The sequence below is a fragment of the Nerophis lumbriciformis genome, linkage group LG14 (assembly GCF_033978685.3).
Source record: "Nerophis lumbriciformis linkage group LG14, RoL_Nlum_v2.1, whole genome shotgun sequence".
In the NCBI taxonomy this organism is placed as follows: Eukaryota; Metazoa; Chordata; class Actinopteri; order Syngnathiformes; family Syngnathidae; genus Nerophis; species Nerophis lumbriciformis.
The window spans coordinates 483,979-505,324 of record NC_084561.2 but is presented as its reverse complement, the minus strand read 5'-3'; the positions used below and the strand labels follow the sequence as shown (position 1 = coordinate 505,324).

At 39.9% G+C, this 21,346-nt stretch overlaps 1 protein-coding gene across 1 annotated transcript in view; it reads right to left on the bottom strand.

Annotated features, from left to right (window-relative positions):
* haus5 (HAUS augmin-like complex, subunit 5) overlaps positions 1-21,017 on the bottom strand; it is a 41,976-nt gene extending 20,959 nt beyond the window's left edge. The window contains exons 1-9 of the mRNA XM_061976272.2: positions 20,362-21,017; positions 20,226-20,288; positions 13,848-13,880; positions 9,606-9,630; positions 9,401-9,533; positions 9,161-9,320; positions 8,837-8,933; positions 4,471-4,562; positions 4,328-4,382 (exon numbers count right to left, since the gene is read on the bottom strand). Of these exons, the coding sequence (XP_061832256.2) occupies positions 4,328-4,382; positions 4,471-4,562; positions 8,837-8,933; positions 9,161-9,320; positions 9,401-9,533; positions 9,606-9,630; positions 13,848-13,880; positions 20,226-20,288; positions 20,362-20,465 (762 nt within the window). The 5' untranslated portion in view covers positions 20,466-21,017. The remainder of the gene's footprint in view (positions 1-4,327; positions 4,383-4,470; positions 4,563-8,836; positions 8,934-9,160; positions 9,321-9,400; positions 9,534-9,605; positions 9,631-13,847; positions 13,881-20,225; positions 20,289-20,361) is intronic.
* Between the last annotated feature and the right edge of the window lie 329 nt (positions 21,018-21,346).

Here is a 21,346-nt window from a genome sequence, read left to right as displayed (position 1 = left end):
GGTACCCATCCCTACGCATATCTTAAAAACTTTATTGGCATATTTTGATTTAACAGAAATTGGATAAGAAACAAATTATTAGATTCGGTTGGTGATCCGGATAACTGTTTTCTAAAGGATTCTTTATTATCGGGAGATAGACCTTAGCGGAAGTCTGCGCTCAGCTAAATGCTTTTCAACTTATGATTATTAAAGAGTAGCATGAGTCAATGTTGACATACATCTTCGATCGCCTTTGTTGACATAACGTTTGAGACCCAAAGGTTTCAATCCTATAAAAATAGTTCTGTGTTATTGTTGACCTGCTCATTATTGTGTCGGCTTAGTGCTGATGATTGTAGAGAATAGGAGGCTTCCTTGAGGATGTTTTGTTCATGTAGAGTTGCAATTATTATACTATACAAGATACTTTGCACTAATACACATGCAGGCAAGAGGCAGGATGATCATACACGCGACAAGACGTAGTCAACACGTCAATGTGGCTATGCAACTCTTCTTCTCTCTTGACTGGTCTAACAAACAAACACTAAAGCCTGAATTTCATGGCAGAACTATACACAATATTTCTGTTGCGACAATGTCCTATGAAAAAAATGCACTAATGGAGGCAAACAATGCCTACAAACTTTAAAATACTTAATTGTGTTTCATTTTCATGGCCAAAGTCCCAATTCAACCTACTGTCAATTCCAGACTATAAGCGGCTACCTTTTTCCTACGCTTTGAACCCCACAACTTATAAACGGTGCATCAAATTTATGGCCATAACGTAAATCCATCCATCCATCCATTTCCTACCGCTTGTCTCGTTCGGGGTTGCGGGGGGCTGAAGCCTATCTCAGCTGCATTCGGGCGGAAGGCGGGGTACACCCTGGACAAGTCACACAGGGCCAACACAGATAGACAGACAACATTCACACTCACGTTCATCATTACAAATAAAAAGAAGCTTGTTATAAAATACGAGGTTAGTTGTTGAAACAAACATTTGTGGCGACTTGTCAAGGGTGTACCCCGCCTTCCGCCCGATTGTAGCTGAGATGGGCTCCAGCGCCCCCCGCGTCCCCAAAGGGAATAAGCGGTAGAAAATGGATGGATGGATAGAAGTTTTTTTTGTGCGTCAAACTTTTAAAAGGCACATTTATTCATGCAGTGCTGGGATTGGCCACTAGAGGGAGCTGTATGCTCAACGAGAAAATGACATTACTGTGGATTCCAAATACAGAATTAAAACATTTACCGTATTTTCCGCACTATTAGCCGCACCTAAAAACCGCAAATTTACTCAAAAGCTGACAGTGCGGCTTATAACCCGGTGCGCTTTATATATGGATTAATATTAAGATTCATTTTCATAAAGTTTAGGTCTCGCAACTACGGTAAACAGCTGCCATCTTTTTTCCCCGTAGAAGAGGAAGCGCTTCTTCTTCTACGCAAGCAACCGCCAAGGTAAGCACCCGCTCCCATAGAACAGGAAGCGCTTCTTCTTCTACTGTAAGCAACCACCCGCCCCCGTAGAAGAAGAAGAAGCGCGCGGATATTACGTTTCATTTCCTTTGTGTGTTTACATCTGTAAAGACCACAAAATGGCTCCTACTAAGCGACAGGTTTCCGGTTCATGAAAAGACGCAATCTCTCCATCCGCACACGGACTACTATTTCACAGCAACTGCCTAAAGACTTTCAAGAAAAGCTGGCTACTTTCCGTGCATATTGTAAAAACAAGATAGCTGAAAAAAAGATCCGGCCAGAGAACATTATCAACATGGACGAGGTTCCACTGACTTTTGATATTCCTGTGAACCGCACTGTGGATACAACGGGAGCACGTACGGTGAATATTCGCACCACAGGGAATGAGAAGTCATCCTTCACTGTGGTTCTAGCTTGCCATGCTAATGGCCAGAAACTTCCACCCATGGTGATATTCAAAAGGCAGACCTTGCCAAAAGAGACCTTTCCAGCCGGCGTCATCATAAAAGCTAACTCGAAGGGATGGATGGATGAAGAAAAGATGAGCGAGTGGTTAAGGGAAGTTTACGCGAAGAAGCCGGGTGGCTTTTTTCACGCAGCTCCGTCCATGTTGATATACGACTCCATGCGCGCCCACATCACGCTGGTTTTTAATATATTATTAAAGTTTGACTGACCTATCTGACTGTTTTTTTGACATTCCCTTTAGCGCAGTTAGATGCGGCTTATAACACGGGGCGGCTTATAGGTGGACAAAGTTTTGAAATATGCCGTTCATTGAAGGCGCGGCTTATAACCCAGGGCGGCTTATGGTGCGGAAAATACGGTATGTTATAAAATTGTTATGACATCTATATTATCCATGTTTTCAATATATATACATATTTTTGATTTAGTGGTGCAATCGGAAAGGAGTTTAATTGACCCTGTAACGAAGCTCGCGTCTCATTGGAAAAAAAGAACATCTTTTTCTATTAAATTTAATCGGTTATTTGATAGTAAAAAAAAAGACACTGAATTGGTGTGTAATTGAATGTGCCATGGCGCCATATTTTGGAGGAGTTCGCTCCTTGCAGTGTCCTTCTGTTTTACACAGAGCTTTCAACCAAAAGTACTATTGGCGTTCCGTCATTTCGCTGTCGATAGCGTGCCTACTTGTATGGATTCTTATTCATCACTTCAGGCAACATTTGTAAGTTTTACAATACAACTATAACTAGTCTTACTTACTAAACCGTCCCATGTGTGATGTCTGTAGGAGTGTTTCTATGCATATCATATTTGTATGTAATGCAATAAAGCTATCGTCCTTAGCATTAGCCAATATGCTAACATGTTTACGAGTGTCTGTTTTATTATTATTAACTTGCAATAGCATTCTTTTAGTCTCGTTTCAGTTTTCGTAAATTCACCATAATGTCACCGTGGAGTTATTGAGTCTGTTTAGCTGACTGGTGAACTAGCTTCCGCAGCTAGTGGGTCCATGACCATGACTTCTGTTTTGTTTTATCAGCCGTTTACTGCCATTTTACAGAAACCGTTTGGAAACAATTAAGGCATAAAAATAAACATTTACAAAATATTTCTGAGTAAATAACTCATTTTATCAATCAATCAATCAATCAATCTTTATTTATATAGCCCTAAATCACAAGTGTCTCAAAGGGCTGCACAAGCCACAACGACATCCTCGGTACAAAGCCCACATAAGGGCAAGGAAAAACTCACCCCAGTGGGACGTCGATGTGAATGACTATGAGAACCCTTGGAGAGGACCGCATATGTGGGTAACCCCCCCCCCCCCCCCCCCTCTAGGGGAGACCGAAAGCAATGGATGTCGAGTGGGTCTGACATAATATTGTGAGAGTCCAGTCCATAGTGGATCCAACATAATAGTAAGAGTCCAGTCCATAGTGGGGCCAGCAGGACACCATCCCGAGCGGATGAATAATGATCTCTGAACACATCATGATTTGCCACCTCAGTAGAATGCATATCTACCCCGGACACATTCACAACAGAAAACACATTATGTGAGTTGTGTGTTATTCTAAGAAAATTGCTATGCGTACAGGAATTATCCAGCCTGGTGCTGGCTAGTTCTAGCTTAACTGACTCCTCACCCGGACTAGCAGGCTCTGTAATTGCCTGTGACCGGGCTTGCTCTAGTGTAGTTAGTCAAATGTGACTTAAACAGTAGTCTATGTTCTTAGACAGGATGATGGCGCCTTCCTGGTTAGGGTGAAGGCCGTCCCTCATCAGCAGGCCTGGTTTGCCCCAGAAAGAGGGCCAATTATCAATAAACGTTAGTCCCTGTTGTCTACAGAAGCTAGCCAGCCACTTGTTAAGCGAGACTAATCTGCTATATCTCTCATCATTGCCTCTCGCAGGCAGGGGGCCAGAGACAATTACTCGATGCCTGGACATCTTTATAGCGAGATCACAAGTCCTGGCTATGTTTCTCTTTGTAATCTCTGACTGTCTCATTCTAGTGTCATTGGAGCCAACGTGTACAACTATATTCGCATAACTGGTGGTGCGATTAGCCTGTCGTACGTGTTTACTAGGCCTGTTGCGAGTTAGCTCCCTAACGTATATATATCTACGGCCTACGGTGCGGTTAATATATGGAAAATGTGTTTTTCTTCTAAAATTTTGTGGGTGCGCTCTATAGTCTGGAAAATACGATCCATGCAATGGTTGCAAAAAGCTTAAGATTTCAGCTGTTGACAACTGCTTATGTCCACGTCACTCGGCCAGTCAGAGGGATGTCGAGATATGCGGGTTCCACTGTAGTATATTGACTGAAAATATGATACAAGCAAAAAATACTTTGTTTTCAATGACCAACCTCCACAGCACTTAACCAGTAGTGAAACAATGCAGTCCTGTTCTCAGCCGTCATACTGCGACAGAAGAGAAGAAAATTACCAATGCAGTAAAAAGCAGTATAATTGTTTGATTTTTACAAGCCTTATAAAGCCAGGCTCCTACCGTGTGGATGCGGACTTTGCCGTTTTCAAATCACTCTCCTGCAAGGACTGATAGAAGTGGACCCTGTCGTTACACAGCTTTCTCACTTCAACCTGGTGAAAGACATCCTTTCATGAGTTCATAAGTTGCCAGGTTTTAATGAACACAGTTTAGATCAGTGGTCCCCAACCACCGGTCCGTGGATCGATTTGTACCAGGCTGCACAAGAAATTAATTTTTTTTATTATATTTTATTAAATCAACATAAAAAACACAAGATACACTTACAATTAGTGCACCAACCCCCAAAAAAACCTCCCCCATTCACACAAAAGGGTTGTGTCTTTCTGTTATTAATATTTCTGGTTCCTACATTATCATACCTGCCAACTTTTGAAATCAGAAAAACCTAGTAGCCAGGGTCCAGGGGCCGCAGGCCCCGGTAGGTCCAGGACAAAGTCCTGGTGGGGGGTTCCTGCGCCCCCCGACGCAAAATGATTGATTGTATTCAGACAGGTTAAAATGTTGCTAAAACCATCACTTTTCTATCAGTCACAGTGACTTTTCAAAACAAAAATATTACAGCAAAAATCATATGGGTTGATTGACATGTTTATTCTGTAAGCTAACTTCAATAGTTTGAAATTATTTTGACAGTTAATGCCAGTTATCCTGTCAACCTTTCACAAGACTTCAATTTGTTAATTGAAAGTATAAACAGTATAAACAACTTTGACAGTAAACAAATGGTAAAACAGTACTAAACAATTCCATTAAAAAAAAATTGGTGTCATTATTAACTTTCTGTCCAAGCTTGTATAATCTACTGCCTTGTTCAATTGTAAAAAATATTCTGTGCCTAAAATTCACATTTCTATCACAATTATCATACTGTAAACATGGTAAGCTAACTTCATTAAAATGAATAGTCCTGTCAATAGCATGGAATTACAATTCAAATGTAGTTTTTTTTGTAAGCCTTTCAAAAGAATTCAAAATATGAAAAATTTATGAAAATTAATTTAAGCCATCAGACACTTGAAAAGTGGCACATCACATCTCTAATGTTATCATTTTAACTTTTCAACAGAAATAGCACTGCAAAAATTTTAAGGACATACTTCTGTATTTTGGTAGTTATGCTGTCAACATTTAACAAGATTTCTTCAACTTGGACTTAAAAGCATAAATAGTATAAACACTTTTAACAGTATAACAGTACTAAACAATTCCAATAGATAACATTGGTGTCATTACCATTTTGTTTGCTCAATTATTGCCTCCGTAAATAAAACTTCGCCATTTATCACATCCAAAGAATCTGTTTGGGCGACGAAAAACGTTGAAAGTTTTCCACTTGTACCGAAATCTGTTACCCATCGGAATTTGTAACTCCAGGGGGCGATGTTCCCATGGCGTTTGTTTGATGGTTAAACGGCAAGCCCAAAGAGGAGGAGAAGAAGAACGCTTGCGTAAATGGCGTAAACTATCCTTAATGCTGAAACGTCAGTTGTCAGAATTTCAGCATTAATAAATTATACATATTTTGGAAATCAATGACTTTCTTTCATTATAGTATGAGTCCATTGTATCAGCTGTTGATTCTCTCTCACACACATACATTTTCCGGATTAAAAGCTATCATGGAATGAAACGTCAGTTGTCAGAATTTCAGCATTAATAAATGACACATATTCTGGAAATCAATGACTTACTTTCATTATAGTATGAGTCCATTGTTATTATTAATGCTGAAATTCTGACAACTGACGTTTCAGCATTAAGGATTTTTTTTTAAATGCCCCCCCTTCCCCCCGGTCCATGGGACAAATCACATTGAATTTTAGCAATTGACAAAATAAATGCAATTCATGAGCTTTAAACTACAAAAATAAACAGACAGGATGTCCTCGGCCAATCAAGTTTTTTTATGTTAAAATATACAGTAATTAAAATGAATAAGACATACAAATAAATCAGTTTTGTATTCTTATCCTTGTGGTTGTGTCACACACTGGGAGGGGCGTGGTAAAAGAGGCAGCGATTACTACAATGCTTAGTTATCAATGACGATTTTTTCTTTTACATTTTCAAAGATACCATCTTTATTAGGGGTGTGCCATTTAATTTGGGGTGCTACGATTCAAATAGCAAACAAATATTACAGTTTTTGATGCATCTTTTCCCCACACAAGATTTATTTTAAATAGGGATGTAATGGTTTGAAAATTTTAATACTAAAGTTAATGTTCTGGCTATTTCTATTTGAGTGTTTGCATGTTTATCTTATTAGGGCCCGCATGGCCCATTGCATAAGGACTCCCAAAGGGAGTCCTTATGCAATGGGACATAAGGACCTATTGAATTTGTAAGGTTTTATTCTTTCTTATTATTATTCTTCCACAACTTTGCGCTGTAATTTGACCCCCTTAACATACTTCAAAACTCACCAAATTTTACACACATCAGTAATATACGGCAAAACTTTTTATCAAAAAACCAAACCTCAAAACTCAAAATTGCGCTCTAGCGCCCCCTACGAAAAAAAAAAACTAGACTGCCTGTAACTCCCACTAGGAAGGTCGGAGAGACATGAAACAAAAACCTTTATGTAGGTGTGACTTAGACCTAGATTTCATAATAGTATATTCTCGGGCAAAAATCAACAGGAAGTTGGCAATTCCCCCTTCAAGACAAAAAAGTACTAAAAACAGTCACTTTTGCCTCTTTGAGCTGTAATTTGACCCCCTTAACATGCTTCAAAACTCACCAAACTGAACGCACACATCAGGACTAGCAAAAATTGCGATCTAATAAAAAAACCTAACCCCAAATTTAAAAATTGCGCTCTAGAGCAATTTTTGAATAAAACGCAGAAAAAACTGCTCCTCGGAAGAAAAAAATGACAAAACTGCCTGTAACTCCCACTGGGAAAGTCGGAGAGACATGAAACAAAAACCTCTATGTAGGTCTCACTTAGACCTACATTTCATAAATTGACAACCCCCAGCAAAAATCAACAGGAAGTTTGCTATTCCCCCTTCAAAACAACATTTTTGTAAAAACCGGTCACCTTCCTTCAAAATCTATCTCCTCTGAGCGCGTTTGTCGTTTAGGCTTCAAACTAACACAGGAGAGAGATTGAACCCTTGTGTATAAAAGTATAGAACAGCTTTTTAATACCTGCTCCGGTTTTGATTTTATGACCCTTCAAAGACCCGCTGCACTGATGCTGCTGCGCTGCTGTTTTTTTAAGATGGCTGCTCAAAAGCAGGAAGCACCAACGTGCCCACACAATGCAGACAAGGTAGGTACACTAGACAAAAGTCTTGGGACACTTCAGACTAAAAGTAGACAAAAGTATTGGGACACTTAGGACTAGCACCTGCCAAATACGCGGGCCCGACCAATGATGCTTGCAGCTTTAATTCTATTTAAATTTGTACATGTGAAGTGAAGTGAAGTGAATTATATTTATATAGCGCTTTTCTCTAGTGACTCAAAGCGCTTGTTTTTGTGTTTGTTTTTTTTAATGATTAAAAACGTGTTGGATGTATGAGAAGATGACGCGTGGTTTCATTTGCAATCTTCAGAATGAGAATCAGCTTTATTAGCCAGGTATGTTTAACACACAATGAATTTGACTTGGTAGACTGTGCTGTCTTTGTTCAACGTAAACAATAAATATTAACAATTAATTTAAATATTAAAAAGTACTTAAATAAATAATATTTAAGTACTTATTCATATCAATAATTTAATATAATTAATTAACTATACATTACTGCATTAATAAAAATAAACATTAATTAAGTAATTAATAATAATGAAATAAATCATGAATAAAATAAAAAAATATATAAATTAATTCATAGTTAAATGTTGTACCTTGAAAACTGATTATAAAAGCCACTGTGGAGCAAAATTCAAAACAAAGCATATCCAATACATATTATCTAGACCACAAAGAAGTGTTTTCAACGCGGATTCAAATCATCATACGTCCCCTTTAAGCCATGCGGGCAGCTATTTTAGATCGAGCAAACTTCTGGGTGCTGTGGTTGTGTTTATGTGATTTTGTGCTCATGGAAATTAACACATTTTTTGAACAATTGCTAATCGATATCCATCCTCATGTGCCGTATCGCGATGTATCACAAAATCGGTGTATGGCCACATCTCTAATCTTTATCCTTCATGATGCTTTCCCAATATATAACATCACTTGTGCTTTGTGACGCATGCTTGTGAGATACATAATAAAGGACAAAAAGTTAACTTGAACAAAAGTAGTGATTTGCCACTGAATCAATGAAATGGATCTCATCAAATTGTGTAGGTGTATAATGAAGAGGCAAGTGCATAGATTTGATTTACTGATCCTTACCAGGACTTGTGCTTCTACTGCAGGTCTAGAGTGGAGTATGTTCCCGTCACAGTTGCCAGGAAGCTGACTCCCAAACAGCACATCAACCTCTGCTTTCCTGCAAAAATGAAAACTCTTGTTAAAGTTTTAAAAAGAAGCTAATTGATTACGTGGGTGCACATTGGAGATCGACCGAAAATTGGCACCTATATTTAACATTTATTGGAATCAGCCATTCGAATCGGAATCGGCCTCCTTGACTACCAATGATCAGTATCGGCCCTGAAAAAAACGCAGCGGTCGATCTCTAGTGCAAAAGGTTCGACTTGAGACTGTCTCCCTGACCTGGCCATCTGCTCCAGAGATCTGCAGTACCCTCTGATCTCTTCAACGTCACTGGACAGCAACGTGCGACCCGAGACGCAGCTTTGCCTGAAGGCCTGGAGAAGCAACTTCCTGCGTTGACTGTCCTCCACCTGAGTCCAAGTGGAGGCAATAGACCGCTCTGTGGAATGAAAATAGCAACTTTTGGCCTTCTTTTTGTCCGAAGCAACATCCCTTAGCTGCTATCTGATGTATTGAGACCTTGGGTGGCAAGTTGATCCTCAGTGGCGCTGATCTCAGAGTCCAGGTGGCTGATCTCGGACCGGAGTTGCTTTATGGTCTCCTGAAGCTCGCTCTGCTTCGCGGCCACGCTCTGGCGCTCGCTCTGCTTCATCTGAGCACACACGAAAAGGACAAGAAATTGAAGGAAATTGGAGGAAAATGAATAAACCTGATTGTAGCTTACCTCTTTGTCTTGAAGCCCTTTGTACCTTTATAAGAATGTCAAGGAAAAATCTGCAGCCAGATGAAAGCAGGTGTGGTTTACTTCAGTGGCACAGTATCCATCCATCTTCTTATGCTTATTTGAATTGGGCTCACGGGGGCAGCAGCCTAAGCAGAAAGGCTCACACTTCCCTTTCCCCAGCCACTTCATCCAGCTCTTCCCAGGGCGTTACCAGGCCAGCGAGGATACATTGTCTCTCCACTGTGTCCTAGGGAGGTGTTCAAGGGCCATTCTGACCAGATGCTCAAGCCACCGTTCGATGTCTCCTTAAATTTTTTGTGTTCCGTTTACTCCGTAGTCTCTCAAAGGAACTAAATATGTGTTTATTTTTGCATTCGTGAAGTTTGCTAAATGCGCATTCCCTGAAGTCTAAGTTTATTTAGTATTTGAGAGCGGTGAACTACAGAGGAAAAGACAAAGCAACGCCCAACACAGAAATGATCCAAAAACACCATGAAAACAAATGCAACGAGAAAATGCTGCTAAGTAAAACGGTTTCTCTATAATATTGTAAACTATTTCGACCAAGCATTTAAATTTTGCTCTTGCAATTTTTATGTGATTGCCATCCATCCATCCATCCATCTTCTTCCGCTTGTCCGAGGTCGGGTCGCGGGGGAAGCAGCTTAAGCAGGGAAGCCCAGACTTCCCTCTCCCCAGCCACTTCGTCCAGCTCCTCCCGGGGGATCCCGAGGCGTTCCCAGGCCAGCCGGGAGAGATAGTCTTCCCAGCGTGTCCTGGGTCTTCCCCGTGGCCTCCTACCGGTCGGACGTGCCCGAAACACCTTCCTAGGGAGGCGTTCGGGTGGCATCCTGACCAGATGCCCGAACCACCTCATCTGGCTCCTCTCCATGTGGAGGAGCAGCGGCTTTACTTTGAGCTCCCCCCAATGACAGAGCTTCTCACCCTATCTCTAAGGGAGAGCCCCGCCACTCGGCGGAGGAAACTCATTTCGGCCGCTTGTACCCGTGATCTTGTCCTTTCGGTCATGACCCAAAGCTCATGACCATAGGTGAGGATGGGAACGTAGATCGACCGGTAAATCGAGAGCTTTGCCTTCCGGCTCAGCTACTTCTTCACCACAACGGATCGATACAGCGTCCGCATTACTGAAGACGCCGCACCGATCCGCCTGTCGATCTCACCATCCACTCTTCCCCCACTCGTGAACAAGACTCCGAGGTACTTGAACTCCTCCACTTGGGGCAAGATCTCCTCCCCAACCCGGAGATGGCACTCCACCCTTTTCCGGGAGAGAACCATGGACTCGGACTTGGAGGTGCTGATTCCCATCCCAGTCGCTTCACACTCGGCTGCGAACCGATCCAGTGAGAGCTGAAGATCTTGGCCGGAGGAAGCCATCAGGACCACATCATCTGCAAATAGCAGAGACCTAATCCTGCAGCCACCAAACCAGATCCCCTCAACGCCCTGACTGCGCCTAGAAATTCTGTCCATAAAGGTTATGAACAGAATCGGTGACAAAGGGCAGCCTTGGCGGAGTCCAACCCTCACTGGAAACGTGTCCGACTTACTGCCGGCAATGCGGACCAAGCTCTGACACTGATCATACAGGGAGCGGACTGCCACAATAAGACAGTCCGTTACCCCATACTCTCTGAGCACTCCCCACAGGACTTCCCGGGGTACACGGTCGAATGCCTTCTCCAAGTCCACAAAGCACATGTAGACTGGTTGGGCAAACTCCCAAGGACCCTGCCGAGAGTATAGAGCTGGTCCACAGTTCCACGACCAGGACGAAAACCACACTGTTCCTCCTGAATCCGAGGTTCGACTATCCGGCGTAGCCTCCTCTCCAGTACACCTGAATAGACCTTACCGGGAAGGCTGAGGAGTGTGATCCCACGATAGTTGGAACACACCCTCCAGTTCCCCTTCTTAAAGAGAGGAACCACCACCCCGGTCTGCCAATCCAGAGGTACCGCCCCCGATGTCCACGCGATGTTGCAGAGTCTTTTTTATGTGATTGCGTTATTCGTAATTAAAATATGTAAATCAACTGCAGTACATCTAGAATGCTGCTGCTCGAGTCCTGACTAGAACCAGGAAATGCGACCACATTAGCCACTGCACTGGCTTCTTGTTCCTCAAAGAATAGACTTTAGAACAGTTCCCTTTGCGTACAAGTCTTTGGTCTTGTGCCAAAGTACATCTCTGACACGTTAGAACCATATGAACCATCTCCAGCTCTGAGAAGCTCGGGGAGTGGTCTCCTGCTGGTGCCCAGAGGCAGGACCAAGCGTGGTCAAACTGTGTTTCAGTTTTATGCTCCTAAAATCTGGAATAGTCTTCCTGAAAATGTGATGATCAAATCAAGGCTGAAAACACTTGTATTTAATTGTGCATATGACAACTGAAAGCCTTGAATCTACAGCATTTGATTGATTTTTTATTGATTATGATTGTATTTCCTGATTTGAATTGGAATTATTTTTCCTTCTTTTAATTTTCTGGAAAGCACGGTGGAACAGGGGTTAGTGCATGTGCCTCACAATACGAAGGTCCTGTGTTCAATCCCGAAAGGGACAAGCGGTAGAAAATGGATGGATGGAAAGCACTTTGAATTGCCTTGTGTTTGAATTGTGCTCTATAAAATAAAATTGCTTTGCCCTATGATTTAGAACATTTCCTTCCCCACTGCATATCAACATCACCTTGATATTTTTTTTAAAAAAGGTTAAAGACACACCTTTTTAATCAGGCTTTTTACTTATCATGTTATGTTCCTTAGGTTCTTTTTTATTTTTATTCTGTTATTTTCTATTTTATTTATTGCTATTATTACTACTATTGTTCTTTCAATGTTGTGTTTTATTCTATATTAATGTATTTATATTTAACTTTTGCATATATTTTCAAATGTGTTATACTATATTAACATTATATTCACCTTGATATTTTTTTTTAAAAAAGGTTAAAGACACACTTTTTTAATCAGGCTTTTTACTACCGTAATCATGTTAAACTTTTCTTAGGTTCTTTTTTATTTTTATTCTGTTATTTTCTTTTTTATTTATTGCTATTATTACTACTATTGTTCTTTCAATGTTGTGTTTTATTCTATATTAATGTATTATTTATATTTAACTTTTGCATACATTTTCAAATGTGTTATACTATATTAACATTATATTCACCTTGATATTTTTAAAAAAAAAAGGTTAAAGACACACCTTTTTAATCAGGCTTTTTACTAATCATGTTAAACTTTCCTTAGGTTCTTTTTTATTTTTATTCTGTTATTTTCTTTTTTATTTATTGCTATTATTACTACTATTGTTCTTTCAATGTTGTGTTTTATTCTATATTAATGTATTATTTATATTTAACTTTTGCATACATTTTCAAATGTGTTATACTATATTAACATTATATTCACCTTGATATTTTTTTTTAAAAAAAGGTTAAAGACACACCTTTTTAATCAGGCTTTTTACTAATCATGTTACCGGTAAACTTTTCTTAGGTTCTTTTTTATTTTTATTCTGTTATTTTCTTTTTTATTTATTGCTATTATTACTACTATTGTTCTTTCAATGTTGTGTTTTATTCTATATTAATGTATTATTTATATTTAACTTTTGCATATATTTTCAAATGTGTTATACTATATTAACATTATATTCACCTTGATATTTTTTTAAAAAAAGGTTAAAGACACACCTTTTTAATCAGGCTTTTTACTAATCATGTTAAACTTTTCTTAGGTTCTTTTTTATTTTTATTCTGTTATTTTCTTTTTTATTTATTGCTATTATTACTACCATTGTTCTTTCAATGTTGTGTTTTATTCTATATTAATGTATTATTTATATTTAACTTTTGCATATATTTTCAAATGTTTTATACTATATTTAGATGGGGTTAATTTAATTTATTCTCTAGTGTAGATGCCTTAAAGGTGGCGTTTATTCTCAATCCGTAGTGCCATGATTTGTTTTGTTATTGTCAATGTGTGTGTTTTCTTCTCTTATTTCTTCCCTTTTTTTGGTGTAAAGCACTTTGTGTTGCCATTTCCCTGTGTATTAAAAGTGCTGTGTAAATTAAGTTTAATTTGATTTGTGTTTTTGCATCATTTCTGTGTTTGGATGTTGCTGCATGTTTCCCACTGTCTATCAGGGATAGTAACTTTTTTAAATTTGCATAAACAACAGACATATGTTTTAAGAGGCAAAAGGATACCACTGAAGATTTCCTCGCATGATCCTCACATTTCTAGAAAAGACAAAACAGGATATGACAAGTTGCAAACCATCAAAAAAAGAATTGAAATATGAATTGGGCTGTGCGATAAAACGATATTAAAAAATGTGTTCCATGTAGTTTTTTTTCATCGGCAGAAGAAACGAGGACTTGCGAAGCAAGGTTGGTTGCATGGTAACTGTGCAACGCAGGAAGTGGGAATGACACGCCAACAGCCAATCAGGTAACCGTATCAACTATCACGTTTGATTGTGACATTTTGTTGTCTAGTGGTTGATTCTTTGCATGGAGTGAGAAAAGAAACCAAAAATAAGTATTACAGATAGCAAAGAAATGCTCAATAAAACAGGCAAAGTCACCTCGACCGTATGGCTGATTTTTTTATGGACCGCTGTCAGACCAAGGCGCTCGTAATCAGTAATACTCGCTCACTCTTGAAATAGTTTATCTCCGGTTTCTTTATGTTTACATCATCACACTTTGCACTATTTAGTTACCGTACACTTAATTAAGCAGCTTCCTTATTTTTTAAACATTATTTTAAGGTTAATGTTAAGTGTTCGATGTTAACTTCAGAATTGCGATTCCAGTGTTTTCCGAGGTTGTGTTGACATTTATTTTCCTTTCTGTCCTGATAGCTGAGGGGATTATAATCACAGGAAGGTTGGATTTAAAATAAAAATGTTTGCATCAAATATATTTTTCTCCTGCACTGCAAAAAGCCAGTGTTCAAAAACAAGAAAAACTAGTCCTAAGTGTCCCAATACTTTTGTCAAGTTTTAGTCCCAAGTGTCCCAATACTTTTGTCTACTTTTAGTCTGAAGTGTCCCAAGACTTTTGTCTAGTGTACCTACCTTGTCTGCATTGTGTGGGCACGTTGGTGCTTCCTGCTTTTAAGCAGCCATCTTAAAAAAACAGCAGCGCAGCAGCATCAGCGCAGCGGTTCTTTGAAGGCTCATAAAATCAAAACCGGAGCAGTTAGAAAAATTATTTCGATAACTTTTATTTGGAAGGGTTCAATCTCTCTCCTGTGTTATTTTGAAGCTGATACGACAAACGCGCTCAGAGGAGGTAATGTTTGAAGAGAAGTGACCGGTTTATAAAAAAAATTTGTTTTGAAGGGGAAATTGCAAACTTCCTGTTGATTTTTGCTGGGGGTTGGCAATTTATGAAATGTAGGTCTAAGTGAGACCTACATAGAGGTTTTTGTTTCATGTCTCTCCGACCTTCCCAGTGGGAGTTACAGGCAGTTTTGTCATTTTTCTTCTTCCGAGGAGCAGTTTTTTCTGCGTTTTATTCAAAAATTGCGCTAGAGCGCAATTTTGAGATTTGGGGTTATGTTTTTTTATTAGATCGCAATTTTTGCCAGTACTGATGTGTGTGTTCAGTTTGGTGAGTTTTGAAGCATGTTAAGAGGGTGAAAATACAGCTCAAAGAGGCAAAAGTTACTGTTTTTAGTACTTTTTTGTCTTGAAGGGGGAATTGCCAACTTCCTGTTGATTTTTGCCCGAGAATATACTATTATGAAATCTAGGTCTAAGTCACACCTACATAAAGGTTTTTGTTTCATGTCTCTCCAACCTTCCTAGTGGGAGTTACAGGCAGTCTAGTTTTATTTTTCGTAGGGGGCGCTAGAGCGCAATTTTGAGTTTTGAGATTTGGTTTTTTGATAAAAAGTTTTGCCGTATATTACTGATGTGTGTGTAAAATTTGGTGAGTTTTGAAGTATGTTAAGGGGGTCAAATTACAGCGCAAAGTTGCGGAAAAATAATAATAATAAGAAGAAGAAAGAATAAAACCTTACAAATTCAATAGGTCCTTATGTCCCATTGCATAAGGACTCCCAAAGGGAGTCCTTATGCAATGGGCCATGCGGGCCCTAATAATAAGAAAGAATAAAACCTTACAAATTCAATAGGTCCTTATGTCCCATTGCATAAGGACTCCCTTTGGGAGTCCTTATACAATGGGCCATGCGGGCCCTAAAAATACTAAAATTAGGGGGATTTTACTTGAACTAAGCAAAATTATCTGCCAATAGAACAAGAAAATTTGGCTTGTCAAGACTTTCCAAAACAAGTCAAATTATCTAACCTAAATGAACCCAAAAATACCTTAAAATAAGTATATTCTCACAAATAGCAAGTGCATTTTTCTTGATAGAAAAAATAAATATGAGACCTTTTTTCTCAATATGTTGAAAAATATTCTTAAATTAAGTAAAGGCTAGTGCCATTATCTTGACATGATGATATGCGCTCGGCATTACATTTTTTGCATCTTCCCATCGATAACATGACATCATCGCGCCAAATGCGTGCTCTTTCAGTCAATATATAAAGCGGTAGAAAATGGATGGATGGACGGATATACTGTACCGGGTATATATATATATATATATATATATATATATATATATATATATATATATTTACAGCCCGGCCCCCAACCAATTTTTTCTTTATTGTAATTTTGAAGAATTTATCTGAATGTGCATGAACTATTTATGTTCAAAATTGTTTGAAATGTCACATGTTAAAAGTTTAAATATGTGTTTTCTATTGTTTAATTGAAAATAAAAGAGCAAAGTCAATTTGGCTGTCATCTGTTTTAATTATGAGACACAATTGTGTCAAAGTCATGATGTTTTATTTCAAGCTTGAAATAAGAAATTATTACTTTGAAAAAGTAGTTTTATACTTGTGAGTGTTGATGACACAGCTTTGCAACACTTGATATTCTAGTTTCAAGCATGTTTTACTCAATATAGGTCATCACATCTCAGCAACAAGCTGTAATATCTTACTGAGATCATTTAGGACCAAAACACTTAAAACAAGTAAAACACTAACATAAAATCTGCTTAGTGAGAAGAATGATCTTACCAGACAGAAAATAAGCGAATATCACCCTTATTTGAGATACCGTATATTACCAAATAAACGCCCTTGTGCAAATAACCGCCCATGTCCTAATAGCCGCCCGGTAGAGATGCGCGGTTTGCGGACACAACCGCGGAGTCCGCGGATTATCCGCGGATCGGGCGGATGAAATTAAAAAAACTAAGATTTTATCCGCTCGCGGGTCGGGCGGATTAATTTTTTTTTTTTTTTTTTTATTTTTTTTCGGGTGGCAGTTAAACCAATTCGGAAATATATATACATAGTTAAATGTTGTTACCCACATACGAAAAACGAGCAGGCACCTGCTGCATATGCCACAACAGAAGAAAAAAAAAAGAAAAGAGATGGACACTTTTACGGAGCGGAGAAGGGACGCCTCGCCGGGGTCCGGGACCGAGGCCCCTTCCCCCGAGAGGGCCCCACCGGGAGCCGTAGCTGAGGCGATCCGCGAGAAGGGCCCGACGCACGTCCAGGGTCACTACCGCGCCCACCGCACCGACACCCCGCCTCGTCCGCTTTCGCCGCGGCCGGCGTCACGCGCAGCAGGTAAGCAGTTTACCTGCCCGCCACCCCCGTGGCCGGGGGCTCGTAACATGGGTCACTCCGCGCGCTCCGCCCGCGCAGCTTACCTGCTTGCCACCCCTGTTGCCGGGGGCGCGTAACAGGGGTCACTCCGCGCGTAGTGCGCTCATGAAAGGGGTGGGGCTCACCCTGGTTGATATAGACAGCAGGACGGTGGCCATGGAAGTTGGAACCCGCTAAGGAGTGTGTAACAACCCACCTGCCGAATCAACTAGCCCTGAAAATGGATGGCGCTGGAGCGTGGGCCCATATCTGGCCATCGCCGGCAGCGAGACGCGCTTGGAGGTGCGCTCAGCGCGGCTCCCATATGATTGCGCACAGGTGTGCGTCTGGGTCGTGACAGCGTGGCACGCGAATGTCTGTGCATTGGATCAGTCTCCTTTCTTTAACAGGCAAAAGCTTTATAACCTCACCATACCTGCCAACTTTTAAATCAGAAAAACCTAGTAGCCAGGGTCCAAGGGCCGCAGGCCCCAATAGGTCCAGGACAAAGTCCTGGTGGAGGGTTCAGGGCTTCGCCCCCCGACGCAAAATGATTATTAGCATTCAGACAGGTTAAAATGTTGCTAAAACCATCACTTTTCTATCAGTCACAGTGACTTTTCAAAACAAAAATATTACAGCAAAAATCATATGGGTTGATTGACATGTTTATTCTGTAAGATAACTTCAATAGTTTGAAATTATTTTGACAGTTAATGCCAGTTATCCTGTCAACCTTTCACAAGACTTCAATTTGTTCATTGAAAGTATAAATAGTATAAACACTTTTTACAGTATGTCGTGCTGTGAAATACAGCCGACAGGATTGTGCATGCATGGTGCAGGAGAACAAAGGACTTCTTTCATTTAAGGTTTGTGATAAACCATCAAACTCATTGGTTAAAAGGACTCTATAGTAATATAAAGCGAATTTTTCTGGACATTATCATGCAAGAAAAGTTTATTTTTGGGATCGCGATCCCCGCGTAATGATTTTTAAAGGTTGCATTACATTATTAACTGTCCCATGTGATCAGCCAGTGCGATTGGAAGTCCATGCTCAATTATTGCCTCCGTAAATAAAACTTCGGCATTTATCACATCCAAAGAATCTGTTTGGGCGACGAAAAACGTTGAAAGTTTTCCACTTGTATCGCTAGCAACGGCATTAGACTTGTGTTTTTTTGTCCCAACGTGGTCTTTTACATGGCTAATTCCTCCGTGTCCGATCGAAAAATCTTGTCTGCACAAGGTGCAATTCGCGTAGTTTTCACCCTTTTTTTTTAATTTTTTTATTAATATTAGATATATAACAACGGGCGGATGGTGGGCGGGTGCAAATCTGATCAAACGTTACATCGGGTGGATGGCGGATGGTTGACGACTTTCTGACGCGGTTGCGGATGAAATAAATTGCCTATCCGCGCATCTCTACCGCCCGGGGTCTGACCCCATTTTGTGAAATAAACGCCTCTTCCTAATAAACGCCTATGTCCAAATAGCCGCCCACGGGCTGTTATTTGCATAATTTAGATTAAAATCATATTGACTTCATTAAACCCAATTTATAAGATAAAAGGAAAAGCAAAGGTGCAATAATTCTGGTCATTACGGTAACAGCAGACGTTACATGGGGATTCTGGGTAATCAACATATTGCAATGGGTGACCGCATATAGCGTAACACACACTCAACGACAACAACAAACCCACGAGGAAAAGTTTCAACATGGCAAGCAACAGCAGCAGTGAGTTGAATGAACAGAATACCGGTACACCACAACTGATGGACGGGAATACTTTAAGGGGGAAGAACAGAAAGTTTGACTTAAAGTTCATGCTAGCGGTTGTGAAGTATGTGGAGCAGAATTCTGGTTTGGCAGCGGCCAGGCAGTTTAACGTTGACCCAAAACGTGTACGAGAATGGAAACAAAAAAAGGGAGAACTACAATCTCAGTCGGCAATCGATGGAAAACGGGCTCGCTTATCTGGTGGAGGTAGGAAGAAAGTGAGCGACGAGCTTGATGCTAATTTGTGTCAGTGGATACATCACGTTCGTGGACTGAACCACCGTGTGTCCCGCAAAATGATCCGCATTAAGGCAAAGGAGTTGTATGCCACCGCGAGTGACACGAGAGACACCGGGGTGGTGTTTGGTGCAACGAGTGCACTTGGTACCATAATTGTATTTTTCCTGTATGCTGCTTTATTTAAAACTTGGAGTACTGTAGTCTTTATTTTATTTAAGTGACAGTATTATTGTTCTGTTTTGATGGTGGGTTTTATACATGAGTACTTGGTACCATAATTTTATTTTTCCCGGTAGGCTGCTTTATTTAAAAAGTGTATTTATTTTTAGTATTTGTATTCTATGTGACAATTGTTGCACTACTGTCATGTTGAGGCCTTGTTGATCTCTTGTCTTTTGATAGTCTTGTTTTTTTGTTTGTATGTTTACATTAGCTTTTACATTTAAAGTTTTTAGTACGAAAAAAAATACTGGACACTAACCATTGTAACCAAATAATGGCCTGGTGCAGGCTGGTGCAAAAATAAATAAAAGCCTTGTGCAAATAACCGCCCATGTCCTAATAGCCGCCCGGGGTCTGACCCCATTTTGTGAAATAAACGCCCGGGCTACTATTTGGTAATATACGGTATTTCATCTTACTTAGATTTCAGTTTTTGCAGTGTGGTCATTATTTACGATGGGTCATTAAAAAAAATGTCAATAATTGTCGATATCGACTGTTCAGCCATATCGCCCAGACCTAAATATTACTCATAAATTGAACTTGCAGGGTGATGACAACATACTGCATCTATTTAGATGAAAATACTGTTCTCCAACAACTTGTTCGCATGAATGTCGATATGTTGTTAAGACGAACCTTTCCTGGAAGACGTGCTGGATGACAAACTTCCATATTGACTTTCCTGTCCCGACACACAGCCTGGAAAGCGAGCGGAGGACAGCAAGTGTTACATTTGCGGTAACAAGACGCTACGAGTGACGTTGTTACCCACGTCTTGAAGTAGCTGTCAGTCGGCAGACTCTCCGGGGGAAGACGGAACTCTTCTTTGGCCCAACGCTTCAGGTCCTTCGAGAGCGTCCTGTCCGCCATTGGCATGTCGAGCAAAAAGACCGCGAAGTAGCTGGCTCGTGCTTCCGCGACAAGTTTATCGTAGTAGCCGACACAATATGCTTGATTGCAGAGTTTATGCCCACTTAATACACGTAAATATACAACACTATTAAAAACCAGATGGATTTTTCATTTTTTTAAATCGCTTGAACTTTCAACTTCCCGCTCATTCACATTGCTTCCGGGTTACATTACGTTGCGGTCACATGACTATAATGGCCCCGCCCTATCCACCAATGAGAAGCTGCTTCTGCTTCTGGGTTACATTACGTCATGGTCACATGACTACAATGGCCCCGCCCTATCCATCAATGAGAAGCTCTTTTTCTTCTTCTTCTTTTTTGTTTTTTTATGGCGGTTGGCAAGCAACCTTGTGGTGTGCATTACCGCCACCTACTGTATTGGAGTGTGGACCGAGGTGGATCCCAACTCTATATTCTTTTATTTAACCCAGTATTTTTTAAATATGTGCATATTGCTTTATAACCTATGTGTTCTGAGTGCAGTCCTAATATATTTTCCACTGCTAGCCTAATATTCTCTTTCGCTAACTTACTTTCCAGTATTACCCTTTCTCTATTATACAGGTAAAAGCCAGTAAATTAGAATATTTTGAAAAACTTGATTTATTTCAGTAATTGCATTCAAAAGGTGTAACTTGTACATTATATTTATTCATTGCACACAGACTGATGCATTCAAATGTTTATTTCATTTAATTTTGATGATTTGAAGTGGCAACAAATGAAAATCCAAAATTCCGTGTGTCACAAAATTAGAATATTACTTAAGGCTAATACAAAAAAGGGATTTTTAGAAATGTTGGCCAACTGAAAAGTATGAAAATGAAAAATATGAGCATGTAC